At 44.1% G+C, this 18,207-nt stretch overlaps 1 protein-coding gene across 1 annotated transcript in view; it reads left to right on the top strand.

Moving 5' to 3' along the window:
* LOC142463579 (interferon-induced very large GTPase 1-like) overlaps positions 1–12,008 on the top strand; it is a 42,100-nt gene extending 30,092 nt beyond the window's left edge. The window contains exon 3 of the mRNA XM_075566515.1: positions 6,655–12,008. Coding sequence (XP_075422630.1) covers positions 6,655–11,357 — 4,703 coding nt within the window. The 3' untranslated portion in view covers positions 11,358–12,008. The remainder of the gene's footprint in view (positions 1–6,654) is intronic.
* The last annotated feature ends 6,199 nt before the right edge of the window (positions 12,009–18,207 follow it).

The following is an 18,207-nucleotide window of genomic DNA, read 5'->3' as shown; positions in this document are numbered from 1 at the left end:
TATATCTCTATCTCTATCTCTATATATCTCTCTATCTCTATCTCTATCTCTATCTCTATCTCTATCTCTATCTCTATCTCTATCTCTCTCTATCTCTATCTCTATCTCTCTCTATATATCTCTATCTCTATCTCTCTCTATATATCTCTATCTCTCTCTATCTCTATATATCTCTATCTCTCTCTATCTCTATCTCTCTCTATCTCTATATATCTCTATCTCTATATATCTATATATCTCTATCTATCTCTATATATCTCTATCTCTATATATCTATATATCTCTATCTCTATATATCTCTATCTCTATATATCTCTATCTCTATATATCTCTATCTCTATCTCTATCTCTCTCTCTCTATCTCTCTCTATCTCTCTCTATCTCTCTCTATCTCTCTCTATCTCTATCTATCTCTATATATCTCTATCTCTATCTCTATATATCTCTATATCTCTATCTATCTCTATCTCTATATATCTCTATCTCTCTCTCTCTCTATCTCTATCTCTCTCTCTCTATCTCTATCTCTCTCTATCTCTATCTCTATCTCTCTCTATCTCTATCTCTCTCTATCTATCTCTCTCTCTCTATCTATCTCTATCTATCTATCTCTCTCTCTCTATCTCTCTCTCTCTATCTCTCTATCTATCTATCTCTCTCTCTCTATCTCTCTCTCTCTATCTCTCTATCTATCTATCTCTCTCTCTCTATCTCTCTCTCTCTATCTCTCTATCTATCTATCTCTCTCTCTCTATCTCTCTCTCTCTATCTCTCTCTCTCTATCTCTATCTCTCTATCTATCTATCTCTCTATCTCTATCTCTCTCTCTCTATCTATCTCTCTCTCTCTATCTCTCTCTCTCTATCTATCTCTCTCTCTCTATCTCTCTCTCTCTCTCTCTATCTATATATCTCTATATATCTCTATCTCTATCTCTATATATCTCTATCTATCTCTATCTCTATCTCTATATATCTCTATCTCTATATATCTCTATATATCTCTATATATCTCTATCTCTATATATCTCTATATATCTCTATCTCTATATATCTCTATCTCTATATATCTCTATCTCTATCTCTATATATCTCTATCTCTATCTCTATATATCTCTATCTCTATATATCTCTATCTCTATATATCTCTATCTCTCTCTATCTATATATCTATATCTCTCTATCTATATCTCTCTATCTATATCTCTATATCGAGAGCGAGATATCGAGATATCTCTATCTCTATATCGAGAGCGAGAGCAAGATATCGAGATATCTCTATATCGAGAGCGAGATATCTCTATATCGAGAGCGAGATATCTCTATATCGAGAGCGAGATATCTCTATATCGGGTGCGAGATATCTCTATATCGAGAGCGAGATATCTCTATATCGAGAGCGAGATATCTCTATATCGAGAGCGAGATATCTCTATATCGAGAGCGAGATATCTCTATATCGAGAGCGAGATATCTCTATATCGAGAGCGAGATATCTCTATATCGAGAGCGAGATATCTCTATATCGAGAGCGAGATATCTCTATATCGAGAGCGAGATATCTCTATATCGAGAGCGAGATATCTCTATATCGAGAGCGAGATATCTCTATATCGAGAGCGAGATATCTCTATATCGAGAGCGAGATATCTCTATATCGAGAGCGAGATATCTCTATATCGAGAGCGAGATATCTCTATATCGAGAGCGAGATATCTCTATATCGAGAGCGAGATATCTCTATATCGAGAGCGAGATATCTCTATATCGAGATATCTCGCTCTCGATATAGAGATATCTCGCTCTCGATATAGAGATATCTCGCTCTCGATATAGAGATATCTCGCTCTCGATATAGAGATATCTCGCTCTCGATATAGAGATATCTCGCTCTCGATATAGAGATATCTCGCTCTCGATATAGAGATATCTCGCTCTCGATATAGAGATATCTCGCTCTCGATATAGAGATATCTCGCTCTCGATATAGAGATATCTCGCTCTCGATATAGAGATATCTCGCTCTCGATATAGAGATATCTCGATATCTCGCTCTCGATATAGAGATATCTCGCTCTCGATATAGAGATATCTCGCTCTCGATATAGAGATATCTCGCTCTCGATATAGAGATATCTCGCTCTCGATATAGAGATATCTCGCTCTCGATATAGAGATATCTCGATATCTCGCTCTCGATATAGAGATATCTCGATATCTCGCTCTCGATATAGAGATATCTCGATATCTCGCTCTCGATATAGAGATATCTCGCTCTCGATATAGAGATATAGAGATATCTCGCTCTCGATATAGAGATATAGAGATATCTCGCTCTCGATATAGAGATATAGAGATCTCGATATCTCGCTCTCGATATAGAGATATAGAGATCTCGATATCTCGCTCTCGATATAGAGATCTCGATATCTCGCTCTCGATATAGAGATCTCGATATCTCGCTCTCGATATAGAGATATAGAGATATCTCGCTCTCGATATAGAGATATAGAGATATCTCGCTCTCGATATCTCTATCTCGCTCTCGATATAGAGATATCTCTATCACGCTCTCGATATAGAGATATAGAGCTATCTCGCTCTCGATATAGAGATATCTCAATATCTCGCTCTCGATATAGAGATATCTCGCTCTCGATATCTCGATCTCGCTCTCGATATCTCGCTCTCTATCTCGATATAGAGATATCTCGCTCTCGATATAGAGATCTCGATATCTCGCTCTCGATATCTCTCTCTCGATATAGAGATCTCGCTCTCGATATCTCTATCTCGATATCTCGCTCTCTATCTCGCTCTCGATATAGAGATATCTCGCTCTCGATATAGAGATCTCGATATCTCGCTCTCGATATCGATATCTCTCTCGCTCTCGATATCTCTCTCGCTCTCGATATCTCGCTCTCGATATAGAGATATCTCGCTCTCGATATAGAGATATCTCGCTCTCGATATAGAGATATCGAGAGCGAGATATCGAGAGATAGAATCATCCTAGATACACATCTGGCCCCCAGTCAGATAAGAGTAATGGTGCTAACAATAATATAGAAATATAAGAGAATGAATATACATCCAGATGGCGATTGGAAAATTCAATGATGATCTCAGCAGACGGTGATCAAAGATGAAATACAAGAACAGAAGCAGGGCATTCAGACTGCTTTCCCTGCCCCTGCGACAGCGTGGACGGACGCTCATTCTGACGGTATACACCACACGTGGCAGACGCTGGAGAGAAGTGTAGGAGCCGGGCCAGCTGCTATGAGAGGGGATACTCTCTGATTATCCACTGCTTATTACCATCTAGGCTCCGGTAAGCGGGCATTTCGGCCAGTTACAGGATATTGTTGGGACCTTTAACATTGTCATTATTGTCTTATATGTTTATATGATATATTAAATATACAATTTTTTATTTAGTCATCTGTGTGTTTCAGCAACCTTGTTAGTCATTGTTTGTCTGTTTGTTTTTAGTGTATACAGTATTATACTATGTTTTTCTTTTCTTGTATTTCATCTTTGATCACGTCTGCTGAGATCATCATTGAATTTTCCAATCGCCATCTGGTTGTATATTCATTCTCTTATATTTATATACTAGCTGAGAGACCCGGCGTTGCCCGGGATGTAATGTTCCCGTTCCTCTCTCTCCTCCCCCCTCTCTCTGTTTGTCCCCCATTCACATCAATCCAGTCCCCCCCCCTCCCTCCCTCCTTTACAGCTTCATGTAGCGTGTGTGCGTCAGTCACTGTGTGTTTGCTCGCGCGTCAGTGAGTCTGAGGCAGAAACACAAACACACACAGACTGACTGACGCACACACAGTCAGTGTGTGCCTCAGTCAGTGTGTGCGTGCGTCAGTCAGGCTTTGTGTGCGCGTCAGTCAGTGTGTGCGTGCGTGCGGCAGTCAGTCAGTGTGTGCGCGCGGGGCGTCAAAGGCAGGGGGGGGCGTCAAAGGCAGGGGGGGGCGTCAAAGGCAGGGGGGGGCGTCAAAGGCAGGGGGGGGGGCGTCAAAGGGAGGGGGGGGGGGGCCTCAAAGGGAGGGGGGGGGGGCCTCAAAGGGAGGGGGGGGGGCCTCAAAGGGAGGGGGGGGGGGCGTCAAAGGGAGGGGGGGGGGGCGTCAAAGGGAGGGGGGGGGGGCGTCAAAGGGAGGGGGGGGGGGGGGCGGCGTCAAAGGGAGGGGGGGGGGGCGTCAAAGGGAGGGGGGGGGGGGGCGTCAAAGGGAGGGGGGGGGGGCGTCAAAGGGAGGGGGGGGGCGTCAAAGGGAGGGGGGGGCGCCTCAAAGGGAGGGGGGGGGGCGCCTCAAAGGCATGGATTCCTCCCCCTGCATGAGGGGGGGACGCAGTGGACTGGAGGGGGGACGCAGTGGATAGGAGGGGGGGGGCAGTGGATAGGAGGGGGGGGCAGTGGATAGGAGGGGGGGGGCAGTGGATAGGAGGGGGGGCAGTGGACAGGAGGGGGGGGCAGTGGACAGGAGGGGGGGGCAGTGGACAGTGACACACACACACACACACACACACACACACACACACACGTCTCAGTTGATGCGCCCTTTCTCAGTTCCGTTTGGCGCCGGAGGTGGGGAGCGACACCTACCTGTACTTCCGGGCGCCGCCACCGTCTGACTCGGCGCCGCGAGGGAGGAAGGGGGTCCGCCATCTTACGCGCCGCGTGGCAGCTGCGGGAAGCGAGGTGATTTGGAGCGGGGAGGGGGGAGAGGTGATTTGGAGCGGGGAGAGGTGATTTGGAGCGGGGAGAGGTGATTTGGAGCGGGGAGAGGTGATTTGGAGCGGTGAGGGGGAAGAGGTGATGCCGCTGGGGAGGGGGAAAGGTGATTTGGAGCGGGAGGGGGAAGAGGTGATGCCGCTGGGGAGGGGGAGAGGTGATGCCGCTGGGGAGGGGGAGAGGTGATTTGGAGCGGGGAGGGGGAAGAGGTGATGCCGCTGGGGAGGGGGGAGAGGTGATGCCGCTGGGGAGGGGGAGAGGTGATGCCGCTGGGGAGGGGGAGAGGTGATGCCGCTGGGGAGGGGGAGAGGTGATGCCGCTGGGGAGGGGGAGAGGTGATGCCGCTGGGGAGGGGGGAGAGGTGATTTGGAGCGGGGAGGGGGAAGAGGTGATGCCGCTGGGGAGGGGGAGAGGTGATGCCGCTGGGGAGGGGGAGAGGTGATGCCGCTGGGGAGGGGGAAGAGGTGATGCCGCTGGGGAGGGGGAAGAGGTGATGCCGCTGGGGAGGGGGAAGAGGTGATGCCGCTGGGGAGGGGGAAGAGGTGATGCCGCTGGGGAGGGGGAAGAGGTGATGCCGCTGGGGAGGGGGAAGAGGTGATGCCGCTGGGGAGCGGGGAGAGGTGATTTGGAGCGGGGAGAGGTGATTTGGAGCGGGGAGAGAGGTGATGCCGCTGGGGAGGGGAGAGAGGTGATTTGGAGCGGGGAGAGAGGTGATTTGGAGCGGGGAGAGAGGTGTGTGTGTGTGTGTTTTATTTATTTTTTTGGACCTTTGGCCCGTCACTCCGCCTCAGGCCAATGAGAGGTGTGGGGGGCGGGCCAAGGGGGTGGTGTGAGTGTGTGAGGCCAATGAGAGGTGTGCGGGGGCGGGCGGGCCAAGGGACCAATGAGAGGGACACCGGACATCCAGACAGGCAGGCAAACATACAGTGCTTTCACTAATATAGTATAAGATTGTTGTTAGCGCCATTGATACCATTACAGTTACAATGCAGCGAGGCGCGATGCAGCGAGGCGCGGTGTCACACACAAGGTTATGCTCAGCAATGAGTGTCTGGGCTAAGCTGGTATTTATGAGACTCCCCTCCAATGGTATGCCGGGGCGGAGCAATGGAACGAGATCTGATAGGCTGCTGGGTCACACAGGTGCGCCTTATTGTGCAGCCAGATTGGGAATAGAGGCGGAGTTACGTCACGTGCGCGTTACCGACGTGGAAGGCTGGCGACTGTCACATGTTGCTTGCGCACTGCGCATGTCCATCCGCCGAACGCGCCTGGAGGCGGGTCCTAGGGTGCAATGACCCGTGCGCGTCACCGTGGTCAGGGGGCGGAGACTGGTGCGCACATCACACTTGCGCCGTTTATGCTCATCACTAGAGTAGTGGCGGAGACTGGGGATGAACCCGGAGGGGAGGCTGGCCGAATGAGCCCGCTGCACGTCGGGGCGGAGACTGGAGGCGGATTCTGCGGGGGGCAGACCGCGCACGTAGCTGGAACATCGCGACATTGTGCATCCTGGGTGCCTGTCATGGTTGAAGGTTTCAGATGAGGAGATGGTTTCCAGCCACCAGGATGGCGAATCCTCAACCCGGGCGCCAGATGGGCCCGAAGAACACTGCGTTTTCCCAGATTGTCTTTGTTAGCCTCTGCACTCTTTTCTGATAACCTAAAATACATTCTTTGATAGCTATATTGTATTGTACTGTACATAACAATATACCGTGTACACAGTGTTTTACAGAGATATTATGCAGGATAAGGACATCAAATATAAAAGCAAACATACATTTTAAAGTACAGACTATAAATTGAATATGTAACTAGCACAGAATCTACTCAAACTGTCACAGAATAATGATAATCCTGGAGTTACTATAAAGATTGTAATGCTGCTTTCATTTCTTTTCTCAGACAAAATAAAGACTTTCATGGAACTCGTGTTGCAGCTGAAAATGACGCAGTATACAGCTTCAAAACTCACTCTAAGGGATGTCCTGAGTATTGGGCCGGAGAACCTGAAGGAAGTTGGACCTGAGGCTGTAGAAGTTGTCCCCTGGCATTTCTTAAGGAAGCTTTTCGCCTTAAATAGAACTGCAAGGCACACAAGTTTAGGTAACCCGGAGCAGGATCTGTCTGTGGATTTTGATTCAGTTGATGAAAGTGACACATCTAACTCCAGCCACCCCCTGGATGTTCTATGCGCGCTCCTGCATTGCTCAGACAGCTTTTTGCAGCAGGAGATTGTGTCAAAAATGACCATGTGCCAGTTTGCTGTCCCTCTGCTGCTCCCTGCTGGTGATGGCCCAGACTGCACCTTGATGCTGTGGGCAATGAGAGATATTGTGAAGAGGTGGAGACCTCAATCATTAGCAGAGAGTAAAGGGTTTAGAGAAGACAGCTTGGTGCACATACCCATGCCAACCTTCTCTTTTGTGAGGCTGGGAAAAAGCAAATTATCCAAGTCAAAAATTCTAAATCAAGTTCTCAGCCCAGCTGAGCAGCACCACGATTTCTTTATACATGATAACATGGAAGGTGGGAATGTTCCACGGAAGATCTCCGATGGGTTAGTGGAAATCTCCTGGTATTTTCCAGGGGGCAGGAAGGATTCAGATATTTTCCCAGAACCCATTGCAGTTACCAATCTGCGGGGAGACCTGGAGTCTAACTGGAAACAGTTCAGCTTTTTAACACAAGTGTCATCAGCAGTGTTTGTATTTGCTGAAAGTGTTTGCGAGAGAGAATACAATATGTTATCACGGTGCAGTAACCAGGAAACAAAGTACTATTTCATTATTAGTCCAAGTTTTGGCAAACGTGTAAATAAAGAGACAAAGGAATTCTTGGAAAAGTTGTTTCCTGTGCTGAAACTTGACAAAACAAATGTATTGATAAAGAACAGCACTTCTAATGAGGCAGAAATGGTAAAAAAGATACATTTTGTCATTGCACATTTTCTGAAGAATTCCTCTAAAAAAGTAAAAATGGAAGACATGTCAAACACGATTATTGAACTTGGCATCCGGATAGATGAGAGCTCTGAGGAATGTCAGAAAGCAAAGGGATGGGCCATAGAAGTTACTAGAGGCATAACGGATGTGGTGAGCTATAAGAAGGAGACAATGAGACTGCAGGGAGATCTGTGGAAACAACTGGCTCAAATAGAGAAAGAGTTTTGCAGAATGAGAAAACAAGGGAGTGTAAATGGAGAAGAATATAAGTCCCAGCTGGTAAAGCAACGATTGGAGCTCCATAGGAAGCAATATCGGCACGATCTTCCCAATGGCATGATCAGTTTTATAGCTGCAATCACTGATTTGTCTCAGGTAGAGAAACATTATTTCCTGAAATGGATGAAGTTTGATCTTGATACAAATGCTAGAAAGAATCTGTCTGCGTTACAGGATGAATACAAGGAAAAATGTAACAAATGTTCAACCAATGTTACAGAACTAAAGGAACTGGATCAGAGAATATCTGACAGCTCGTTGGGAATTGAACACTTTCTGCGTGAGCTGGGGCAGTTTTATGAATCTGAATGTTCCATGGTGAGAGAAGGAGAAATTCAGGGAAACGAGAGACTATTTACCAGATTACCGGGAGCAGCTGCTGATCTCCTGCTGGACGGGTTCCCATTGGAGCTGATTGATGGAGATGCCTCCAACATCCCCCTGCAGTGGGTAACGGACGTCCTGACTGAGCTGGACAACAAGACGAGAGGAAGATGCAGGATGAGAGTAATAACTGTGCTGGGAGTGCAGAGCACGGGGAAATCTACCCTTCTGAACACCATGTTTGGTTTGCAGTTTCCCGTGGCCAGTGGGCGCTGCACACGAGGAGCCTTCATGACACTTATTAAAGTGAAAGAAAACTTCCAGGAGGAGCTGGGCTGTGACTTTATTCTGGTGATTGACACTGAAGGTTTGAAAGCTCCTGAATTGGCTTCTCTGGATCACAGTTATGAACATGACAATGAGTTGGCGACACTAGTGGTTGGGTTAAGTGACATCACCATAGTTAACATGGCCATGGAGAATACTACAGAAATGAGAGATATTTTGCAGATTGTGGTCCATGCATTTCTTAGGATGGATAAAGTTGGAAAGAAACCCAACTGTCAGTTTGTGCATCAGAATGTGAGCGACGTGTCGGCTCATGACAAGAACATGAGAGACAGAAAGAAACTCCTGGAGCAGCTGAATGAAATGACAAAAGTCGCAGCAAGAATGGAAGATAAGAGCAATGTCACACAGTTCTCTGATATCATGCAGTATGACCTTGATAAGCACAGCTGGTACATTCCCGGTCTGTGGCACGGTGTCCCACCCATGGCTTCAGTAAACTCTGGGTACAGTGAAAATATTTTTGAATTTAAAAAATATTTGTTTGAATTCATGAAAACACAACTAATGTCCCGCAGCCCCCAGAATATCCGTGATTTTATTGAATGGATAAAAAGTTTGTGGCATGCTGTGAAACATGAGAAATTCATCTTCAGTTTCAGAAACAGCCTGGTAGCCGAGGCTTATAACCAACTGTCTGTAAAATACTCACAGCTGGAGTGGGACTTCCGCAAGAAGGTTCAAAATGGTATGATGGAGACAGAAAATATCATCATGAATCAGCCAGCAGGGCAACTACAAACAGAAATGTATGCAAAGTTAAAATGTGATATAAATAATGTGCTGCAGAAAGAGGAGAAAATCATATCAGATTCATTAGAAACATATTTTGAGAGCGGATCAGAAAATGTGCATCTGATAGAGAGATACAGAGAGGATTTCTTCAGGAGCGCGAAACTTCTCAGGGACGAACTAGAAGATTATTTAGGTAATAAGTTTGAAGAGGTTATTCGCATCCAGGAAGGGAAGCAGGAGATACAAAGTATCCAGGACAGTTACCTGACAACCATTGAAGAGAAAGTCAGCCGGCTCCTGGAAACCTGCAGGACGGAGAACCTTCAGCTTGATGATGAGAAACTGGAATCAGAATTTAACACCATGTGGAATGAAACGTTAAAAGGATTACAGCTGAGAAGCTTAAACACACGCGATATCAGCCAAGAAATGCTGCAGCAGCTGAGAAAAGAACTGAGACACAAAGCAGGTTCCATTGTTGAGAAAATTAATGATGTTAACAGTTTTACTAAATATGGACACATGCGGTTTGACTTTGAGATGAACGAGAAATACATGCAAATAGGTTTCATCGCAAAAATCGTAGAGAGATACCGCTCAGAATATTGGAACAAAATAAATGATCTTGCTCTCTCAATACTAGACAAATGCCAAAGGTCTGTTAAAGATAATGTTAACAAAAAAGGTGATTATAATAAAACTTATTGCCAAGAATTGCTGAATATTATAAATGAAAGACTTAGAGAGGCTGATGTTAGAAAGCTTAATACCGCGCCTCTGTTTGAGTTGGACTTGAAGCTTCTCGGTTTGGTGAGAGCAGCTCCGATGTTTCAGAAGATGCACGATGACTTTATCCAAGAGAACGACCCAAAGCTCTGCCTGGAAAAGCTAAAACCTAAATATTTCTCCACTTTTAAATGTATATACCAAAAGAAAGATGAAAGTCAAAGAAGAGCTCAGAGTTTCTGTGACACATGTCTGAAGCCAGCGCTATCTGAATACATGTATAGAAATCTTGGGAAAGACATTGTGGACGATATTTTGCACAGTGGCGACTCCGTAAGATACGGCAGCCGGACATTCTTCCAATTTTCCTTGCTGAAAGAGCTGCTGGAAGACGAAATATTTACTCAATATGTAGAATACAGTAATCAGTATGAGAGCTTTGTCAGAAAATGGATATTAAAACACATTGAAAAGAAATACAAGGAATCTACAGGCTTAGAAACCTTACAATCAAATATTCTCTCTTCCATCACAAAGAAGGTCAGAGAAGTTCTCAAAGACCCAAAAGTCCAAAGAAGTCCCAACGTGTCAAGTTGCTTAGAAATATTTTGTGCGATGTTAGAAAAAGATTTAGTAATTTCACAGAATGACATGAAAGTGATAATTTTCAAAAACACAGCAAATGTTCAACAGTTTTCTGCTCAAATTGAGTCATTTCTCTGTGATACAAAAGAACAAATCCTGTCAGAAATTAAATACCGGAGCATAGAATTTGTACTTTTCAAGGTGACCCTGAAGCCCGAGGATGAATTGTTTAAGAAGGTGTTTGGATGTGGGAAGCAGTGTCCATTCTGCGAAGTCCCCTGTGAGGCCGGAGGTGCTGACCATAAGGAACACTTTGCATCTGTTCACCGACCTCAGGGGTTAGGAAGTTGTAGAGATTTGGAAACTAATGTTCTGTGTCATGATATTTGTTCCACTTGTGTGATTGGAAATGGAAGTTTCCTGAATACAGACACAGGAGGGAAACTTCATCCTTTTAAAGATTACCGCACATATTACCCAGATTGGGCCATCCAGCCTGATGGGAGTATTAATGCCTCTGATTACTGGAAATTTGTTTTTAATGAGTTTAATGGAGAGTTTGCAAAAGAATATAACGCAAAACCAGCTGAAATTCCACAAGACTGGAACAGAATCACAGAAGAGCAGGCCCTTCAAAGCTTAAAGGAAACATTCAATATACAATAATAGTAACAGGACACAGTGTGTAACACAGCCCCTCCCTACATTACTGTTACACTGATCTGTGTGATATAAAGTAACAGGACACAGTGTGTAACACAGCCCCTCCCTACATTACTGTTACACTGATCTGTGTGATATAAAGTAACAGGACACAGTGTGTGTAACACAGCCCCTCCCTACATTATATCACACAGATCAGTGTAACAGTAAAGTAACAGGACACTGCGTGTAACACAGCCCCTCCCTACATTACTGTTACACTGATCAGTATGATATAAAGTAACAGGACACAGTGTGTAACACAGCCCCTCCCTACATTACTGTTACACTGATCTGTATGATATAAAGTAACAGGACACAGCGTGTAACACAGCCCCTCCCTACATTACTGTTACACTGATCTGTATGATATAAAGTAACAGGACACAGCGTGTAACACAGCCCCTCCCTACATTACTGTTACACTGATCTGTGTGATATAAAGTAACAGGACACAGTGTGTGTAACACAGCCCCTCCCTACATTACTGTTACACTGATCTGTGTGATATAAAGTAACAGGACACAGTGTGTGTAACACGGCCCCTCCCTACATTACTGTTACACTGATCTGTGTGATATAAAGTAACAGGACACAGTGTGTGTAACACAGCCCCTCCCTACATTACTGTTACACTGATCTGTGTGATATAAAGTAACAGGACACAGTGTGTGTAACACAGCCCCTCCCTACATTACTGTTACACTGATCAGTGTGATATAAAGTAACAGGACACAGCGTGTAACACAGCCCCTCCCTACATTACTGTTACACTGATCAGTGTGATATAAAGTAACAGGACACAGTGTGTGTAACACAGCCCCTCCCTACATTACTGTTACACTGATCGGTGTGATATAAAGTAACAGGACACAGCGTGTAACACAGCCCCTCCCTACATTACTGTTACACTGATCTGTGTGATATAAAGTAACAGGACACAGCGTGTAACACAGCCCCTCCCTACATTACTGTTACACTGATCTGTGTGATATAAAGTAACAGGACACAGTGTGTGTAACACAGCCCCTCCCTACATTACTGTTACACTGATCGGTGTGATATAAAGCAACAGGACACAGCGTGTAACACAGCCCCTCCCTACATTACTGTTACACTGATCAGTGTGATATAAAGTAACAGGACACAGTGTGTGTGTAACACAGCCCCTCCCTACATTACTGTTACACTGATCTGTGTGATATAAAGTAACAGGACACAGTGTGTGTGTAACACAGCCCCTCCCTACATTACTGTTACACTGATCTGTGTGATATAAAGTAACAGGACACAGTGTGTGTGTAACACAGCCCCTCCCTACATTACTGTTACACTGATCTGTGTGATATAAAGTAACAGGACACAGTGTGTGTAACACAGCCCCTCCCTACATTACTGTTACACTGATCTGTGTGATATAAAGTAACAGGACACAGTGTGTGTAACACAGCCCCTCCCTACATTACTGTTACACTGATCTGTATGATATAAAGTAACAGGACACAGTGTGTAACACAGCCCCTCCCTACATTACTGTTACACTGATCTGTGTGATATAAAGTAACAGGACACAGTGTGTGTGTAACACAGCCCCTCCCTACATTACTGTTACACTGATCTGTGTGATATAAAGTAACAGGACACAGCGTGTAACACAGCCCCTCCCTACATTACTGTTACACTGATCAGTGTGATATAATGTAACAGGACACAGCGTGTAACACAGCCCCTCCCTACATTACTGTTACACTGATCTGTATGATATAATGTAACAGGACACAGTGTGTGTGTAACACAGCCCCTCCCTACATTACTGTTACACTGATCTGTGTGATATAAAGTAACAGGACACAGCGTGTAACACAGCCCCTCCCTACATTACTGTTACACTGATCTGTGTGATATAAAGTAACAGGACACAGGGTGTAACACAGCCCCTCCCTACATTACTGTTACACTGATCAGTGTGATATAAAGTAACAGGACACAGTGTGTGTAACACAGCCCCTCCCTACATTACTGTTACACTGATCAGTGTGATATAAAGTAACAGGACACAGTGTGTGTAACACAGCCCCTCCCTACATTACTGTTACACTGATCTGTGTGATATAATGTAACAGGACACAGCGTGTAACACAGCCCTTCCCTACATTACTGTTACACTGATCAGTGTGATATAAAGTAACAGGACACAGTGCGTGTAACACAGCCCCTCCCTACATTACTGTTACACTGATCAGTGTGATATAAAGTAACAGGACACAGCGTGTAACACAGCCCTTCCCTACATTACTGTTACACTGATCAGTGTGATATAAAGTAACAGGACACAGTGCGTGTAACACAGCCCCTCCCTACATTACTGTAACACTGATCAGTATTGACAAAGTTGAGAAAAAAGGACACTAGGTTGACGTAAACAGCACTAGGGTCTAAGCAGCCATTTTGTTTGACTACTCTTGTCCGCCATTTTGTCTTGTGTTTGTAAGTCTTCTGTGTCATTCCTTTTTGTAACATGCTGTTCTCTGTGAAGAAATGTGTCTGTGAACGAACGTGTGAACCATTGATTGGAATGTTTACGCTCCTAGCAGGTTTTCTTGATCCTGAAATTCAACCAGTTACAAATGATGGGAGTTAGGGAGTATTATAAACAAGAATAGAAAATGAGAAGCTTCGTTAGCGGCCTGAGATAAACCCAGAGTCTTGCAGTTGAACTTATTCTCACACATTTACATGTCAGGGGAGAGAACAGATAAAACATCACTTCTCATGATTCACCCCTTGAAAGAAATGTATAAACATTTAACCCCATAATGATTTTTAGCTGACGTATCCTTATTCATTTTGTTATGTATTACAAACTGATGTCATTTTACATGACGCAAAATTACGCGCAAGCCAACTCATAAAGGGCCGTGAACTTTAGTTTTTAGGGTATAAACATATCTTATACCGTATTACCTATTAGAGAGCTTTTGTTTTCAAGCTTTCTCCTGTGTGCCAAAAACACAAAAACACAGCGCACAACGCTCATAGTGCATTAAGGATATATTAAACCAACAAATTATTAAGGTAATTATTGTGCGTACATCAATATAAATCAATCAAGCATTTTGGGGTAAGTTACCCATCCACCAGCAGTGCGACCCGGATCAGATGTCATCAGCAGGGACCATGCACCACACTGTGGACCGGATCAGTTGTCATCTACTGGGACTGGAGCAGGTGAATAAGTCCCAGATTTTGAATGGGTAAGTAGGGAGTCCTTTAAATGTCCCCGGTGAAGGTGAGCAGTGTCCAGCCACTTGTGGCTCACTGGGGAACGGCCATATCCCGCGGTCCTCGCGACGGCTGGTCTCTCTCCTATCCACCGCACCAGCACTTCCGGGTTGTGACGTCACTATAACTCGCGTCGCGTCACGTCATAATTCTTCTCCGGTGGCCGGATCAGTATAAAGCGGGGCAGAGAGTCCAATAGCACACTTTCCAACGCGTTTCGAAACCGTGAAGGTTTCTTCATCAGCATGACCTGCTGATGACATCTGATCCGGGTCGCACTGCTGGTGGATGGGTAACTTACCCCAAAATGCTTGATTGATTTATATTGATGTACGCACAATAATTACCTTAATAATTTGTTGGTTTAATATATCCTTAATGCACTATGAGCGTTGTGCGCTGTTTTTTGTGTTTTTGTCTGACGTTCTAGGGGGTGCCCTGAGCCATCCCCATTACCACAGCTGCAGACGCTCCAATCTGATAAATAGGTCACATATTATACTTTAATAATCACTGTATTATCACTTCACGTGTGTGGTATTATTTAATAGTTGCGCACTTCCTTTTCACTTTTGTCACATTTCTCCTGTGTGCACCTGTTTGTTATCAAATAAATTCACGTGTCATTCTGTGACAATTTAACCCTCAGACTTGTATTTTTTCCATGCTTTCTAAGAATGATATAAAGTAACAGGACACAGTGTGTGTAACAGTAACACAGCCCCTCCCTACATTACTGTTACACTGATCAGTGTGATATAAAGTAACAGGACACAGTGTGTGTGTAACACAGCCCCTCCCTACATTACTGTTACACTGATCAGTGTGATATAAAGTAACAGGACACAGTGTGTGTGTAACACAGCCCCTCCCTACATTACTGTTGCACTGATCTGTGTGATATAAAGTAACAGGACACAGCGTGTAACACAGCCCCTCCCTACATTACTGTTACACTGATCAGTGTGATATAAAGTAACAGGACACAGTGTGTGTAACACAGCCCCTCCCTACATTACTGTTGCACTGATCTGTATGATATAAAGTAACAGGACACAGTGTGTAACACAGCCCCTCCCTACATTACTGTTACACTGATCTGTATGATATAAAGTAACAGGACACAGTGTGTAACACAGCCCCTCCCTACATTACTGTTACACTGATCAGTGTGATATAAAGTAACAGGACACAGTGTGTGTAACACAGCCCCTCCCTACATTACTGTTACACTGATCAGTATGGTATGTGAAAGCGTAGAAATAAAATCAATGAGTCAAGGGTTCAAAGTATCAACGTGAGTTTATCTGCACCAAGGTACAATTGAGAGAGAATTCAAAAATGAACTCATGCCTCTGAAAACATATTGCTTGGTATCACATTTTTATATATTTCAAAATGAGTAATACGCCCTTTAAGGGGGCTGGCTTAGAGATAAAAACAATATGATGACTTATACAACAATACATATTGATACATAAATATGCTTCATACGCTATATTCTTATCCTATAATTTATCATAATGTGGGCCTCTTGACCTTCTGATTTTAAGGAGTAACCCTGTTTAGCTCTCTGTGTGTACTGTATCTGTCAGATAACAGAACCTAAGGTCAGCAGATATATCTAAGGCAGGAAAAACCTCTTACGAATGTAATTTCAATTTCTTTCATGACTCGTAGGAATTACACAAGGGTGAGTTACAGCTAGAAGCGATACTCACAGAATCAAACATTCACAGATCATGCACAAATATACATACATTCAAACACTCAAAATGGCTACTGCGCCAAAATGGAGGTGATGATAGTCTGTCTTCATATAGCCTGAGCCACACACATTATCTCAATCTTCACAGTCCTCTCTTTTTATTCTTGAAAACATAGTCTTTTAAGGATAATTTCAGATAAAACTCCAGAAGCGTTGCACTGGCCCGGAGGACCCAAGTTTGCATGGCTTTGATAGTTCTGGGAACTCACAGAGCTGCTGGCTATCATATCAGCCAGGTTGGTCTTTCTGCCATCATCTTCATCTGTATTCCATTGAGGAGGACTGACTTTTCCTTCTGAGATTGCATCTTCCGTGGAGTCGTATGTGATCAGTGGCATGGCCTGGGTAGAGGGTGTTACACACCTTTGCAGTATAGATTTACTGCACATGACAGTCATACAAACCAATCAGAACTGCAAACACACAGACAAATTCATTCATCTGTTTCGCTTCAACGAAACCAACCAATTTGCTAATTCCTAACAAATCCCACGTCTTATCTTCGCCTTTCCTTAATCTCTCCTGTATCTGTGCGATCTTCTCTAGCTCATGCTCAATCTTACACTTTGATCTCTACTAAAAACACAACATTGCTCTGTACTATGGCACACACGCTAAAATATAGTCCAGAGCCATTCTATTCTGTAGGGCCATTAATCTAATCTGTACCTGTTCTTGGTTAAGTAAATTAATGGATAAAATTAAGGCCATATCCTCCCTATACATGTTTCATTGGTTGGTGGAGGCACCTGACCCATAAATTGATTTTTGTTTCCAGTGTAATTTCCACCTACAGGAACCTCATTTACCAGTGGAATTCGGTTTAGAAAAGTTAGCAGGAAGATAGGTGAAGATGTGTTGCACTGCCTCAATTTCCAAATCCCAATGAAACCGGAAAAAATACAAAGTGAGCACTCAGCTGAATAACAGGTCAGGTTTATTGCAGGGTGGTGCAGCAAGGGGACAGCAAAGCCACACGAACGCACCTACGCGTTTCGTGCACCTTGATAAAGTGCCTTGTGCACGAAACGCGTTGATGAACTGCACGCCCTGGATATCTGGAAGTCCTACAAAGCACTAAGGTAATAGGGCCAGAGTGCCCCTACATATATGCATATGTTTACCAGTGCCTCTGTTCATTTTATATTGGTTACTAGGGGGGGCTGTTATGGTGTTTCATTTGTGGTGGTCATGTGGACCCCACTAGACTCCTAGCCCGCACCTGATAATTGCCATATCATTCATGGACTTTCCATTGTTATCCAGTATTATTTACATATGTTATTGAGGAACTTTGCCCAATTTGGATGCATCACTTTTTTCCTGGTTTAGAAAAGTTCCCTGTAAACAAATTCAAATTAACATTTCATTTTTTTTAAATTCGGCATTAGTGTAAGGTATCCCTACTCAAGGGGTTAAATGTAATTCTCTCTTGCGTCGTTGGGGGCCACTAGAGAATGGCAGGAAATCGCTGTATATATTCCCTTGTGACCCATTAACCTGTGTATGATTGTCTGCAAAATGATGTGACCACAAAACAATAAATATTGCAAATAAAAATTGATCATCCCTTATCATCATCTGGATGGTGTAGGCTGATCTTGCCTAGCGGGGCATACATCTTAAAAACACACTCTAAAGCATAAAAAATAATATGGAGTCCTGGAGGCGCATGCGTGACGACGGACTGAATGGACGTGTGAGCAGATAGCTCCGTTCACAGCCGACAGTAAATAAATAATTAAAGCACTCAAACTTAACTGA

The sequence above is a fragment of the Ascaphus truei genome, chromosome 11, assembly GCF_040206685.1.
Source record: "Ascaphus truei isolate aAscTru1 chromosome 11, aAscTru1.hap1, whole genome shotgun sequence".
Lineage (NCBI taxonomy): Eukaryota > Metazoa > Chordata > Amphibia > Anura > Ascaphidae > Ascaphus > Ascaphus truei.
This window is presented reverse-complemented; position numbering and strand designations above follow the sequence as displayed.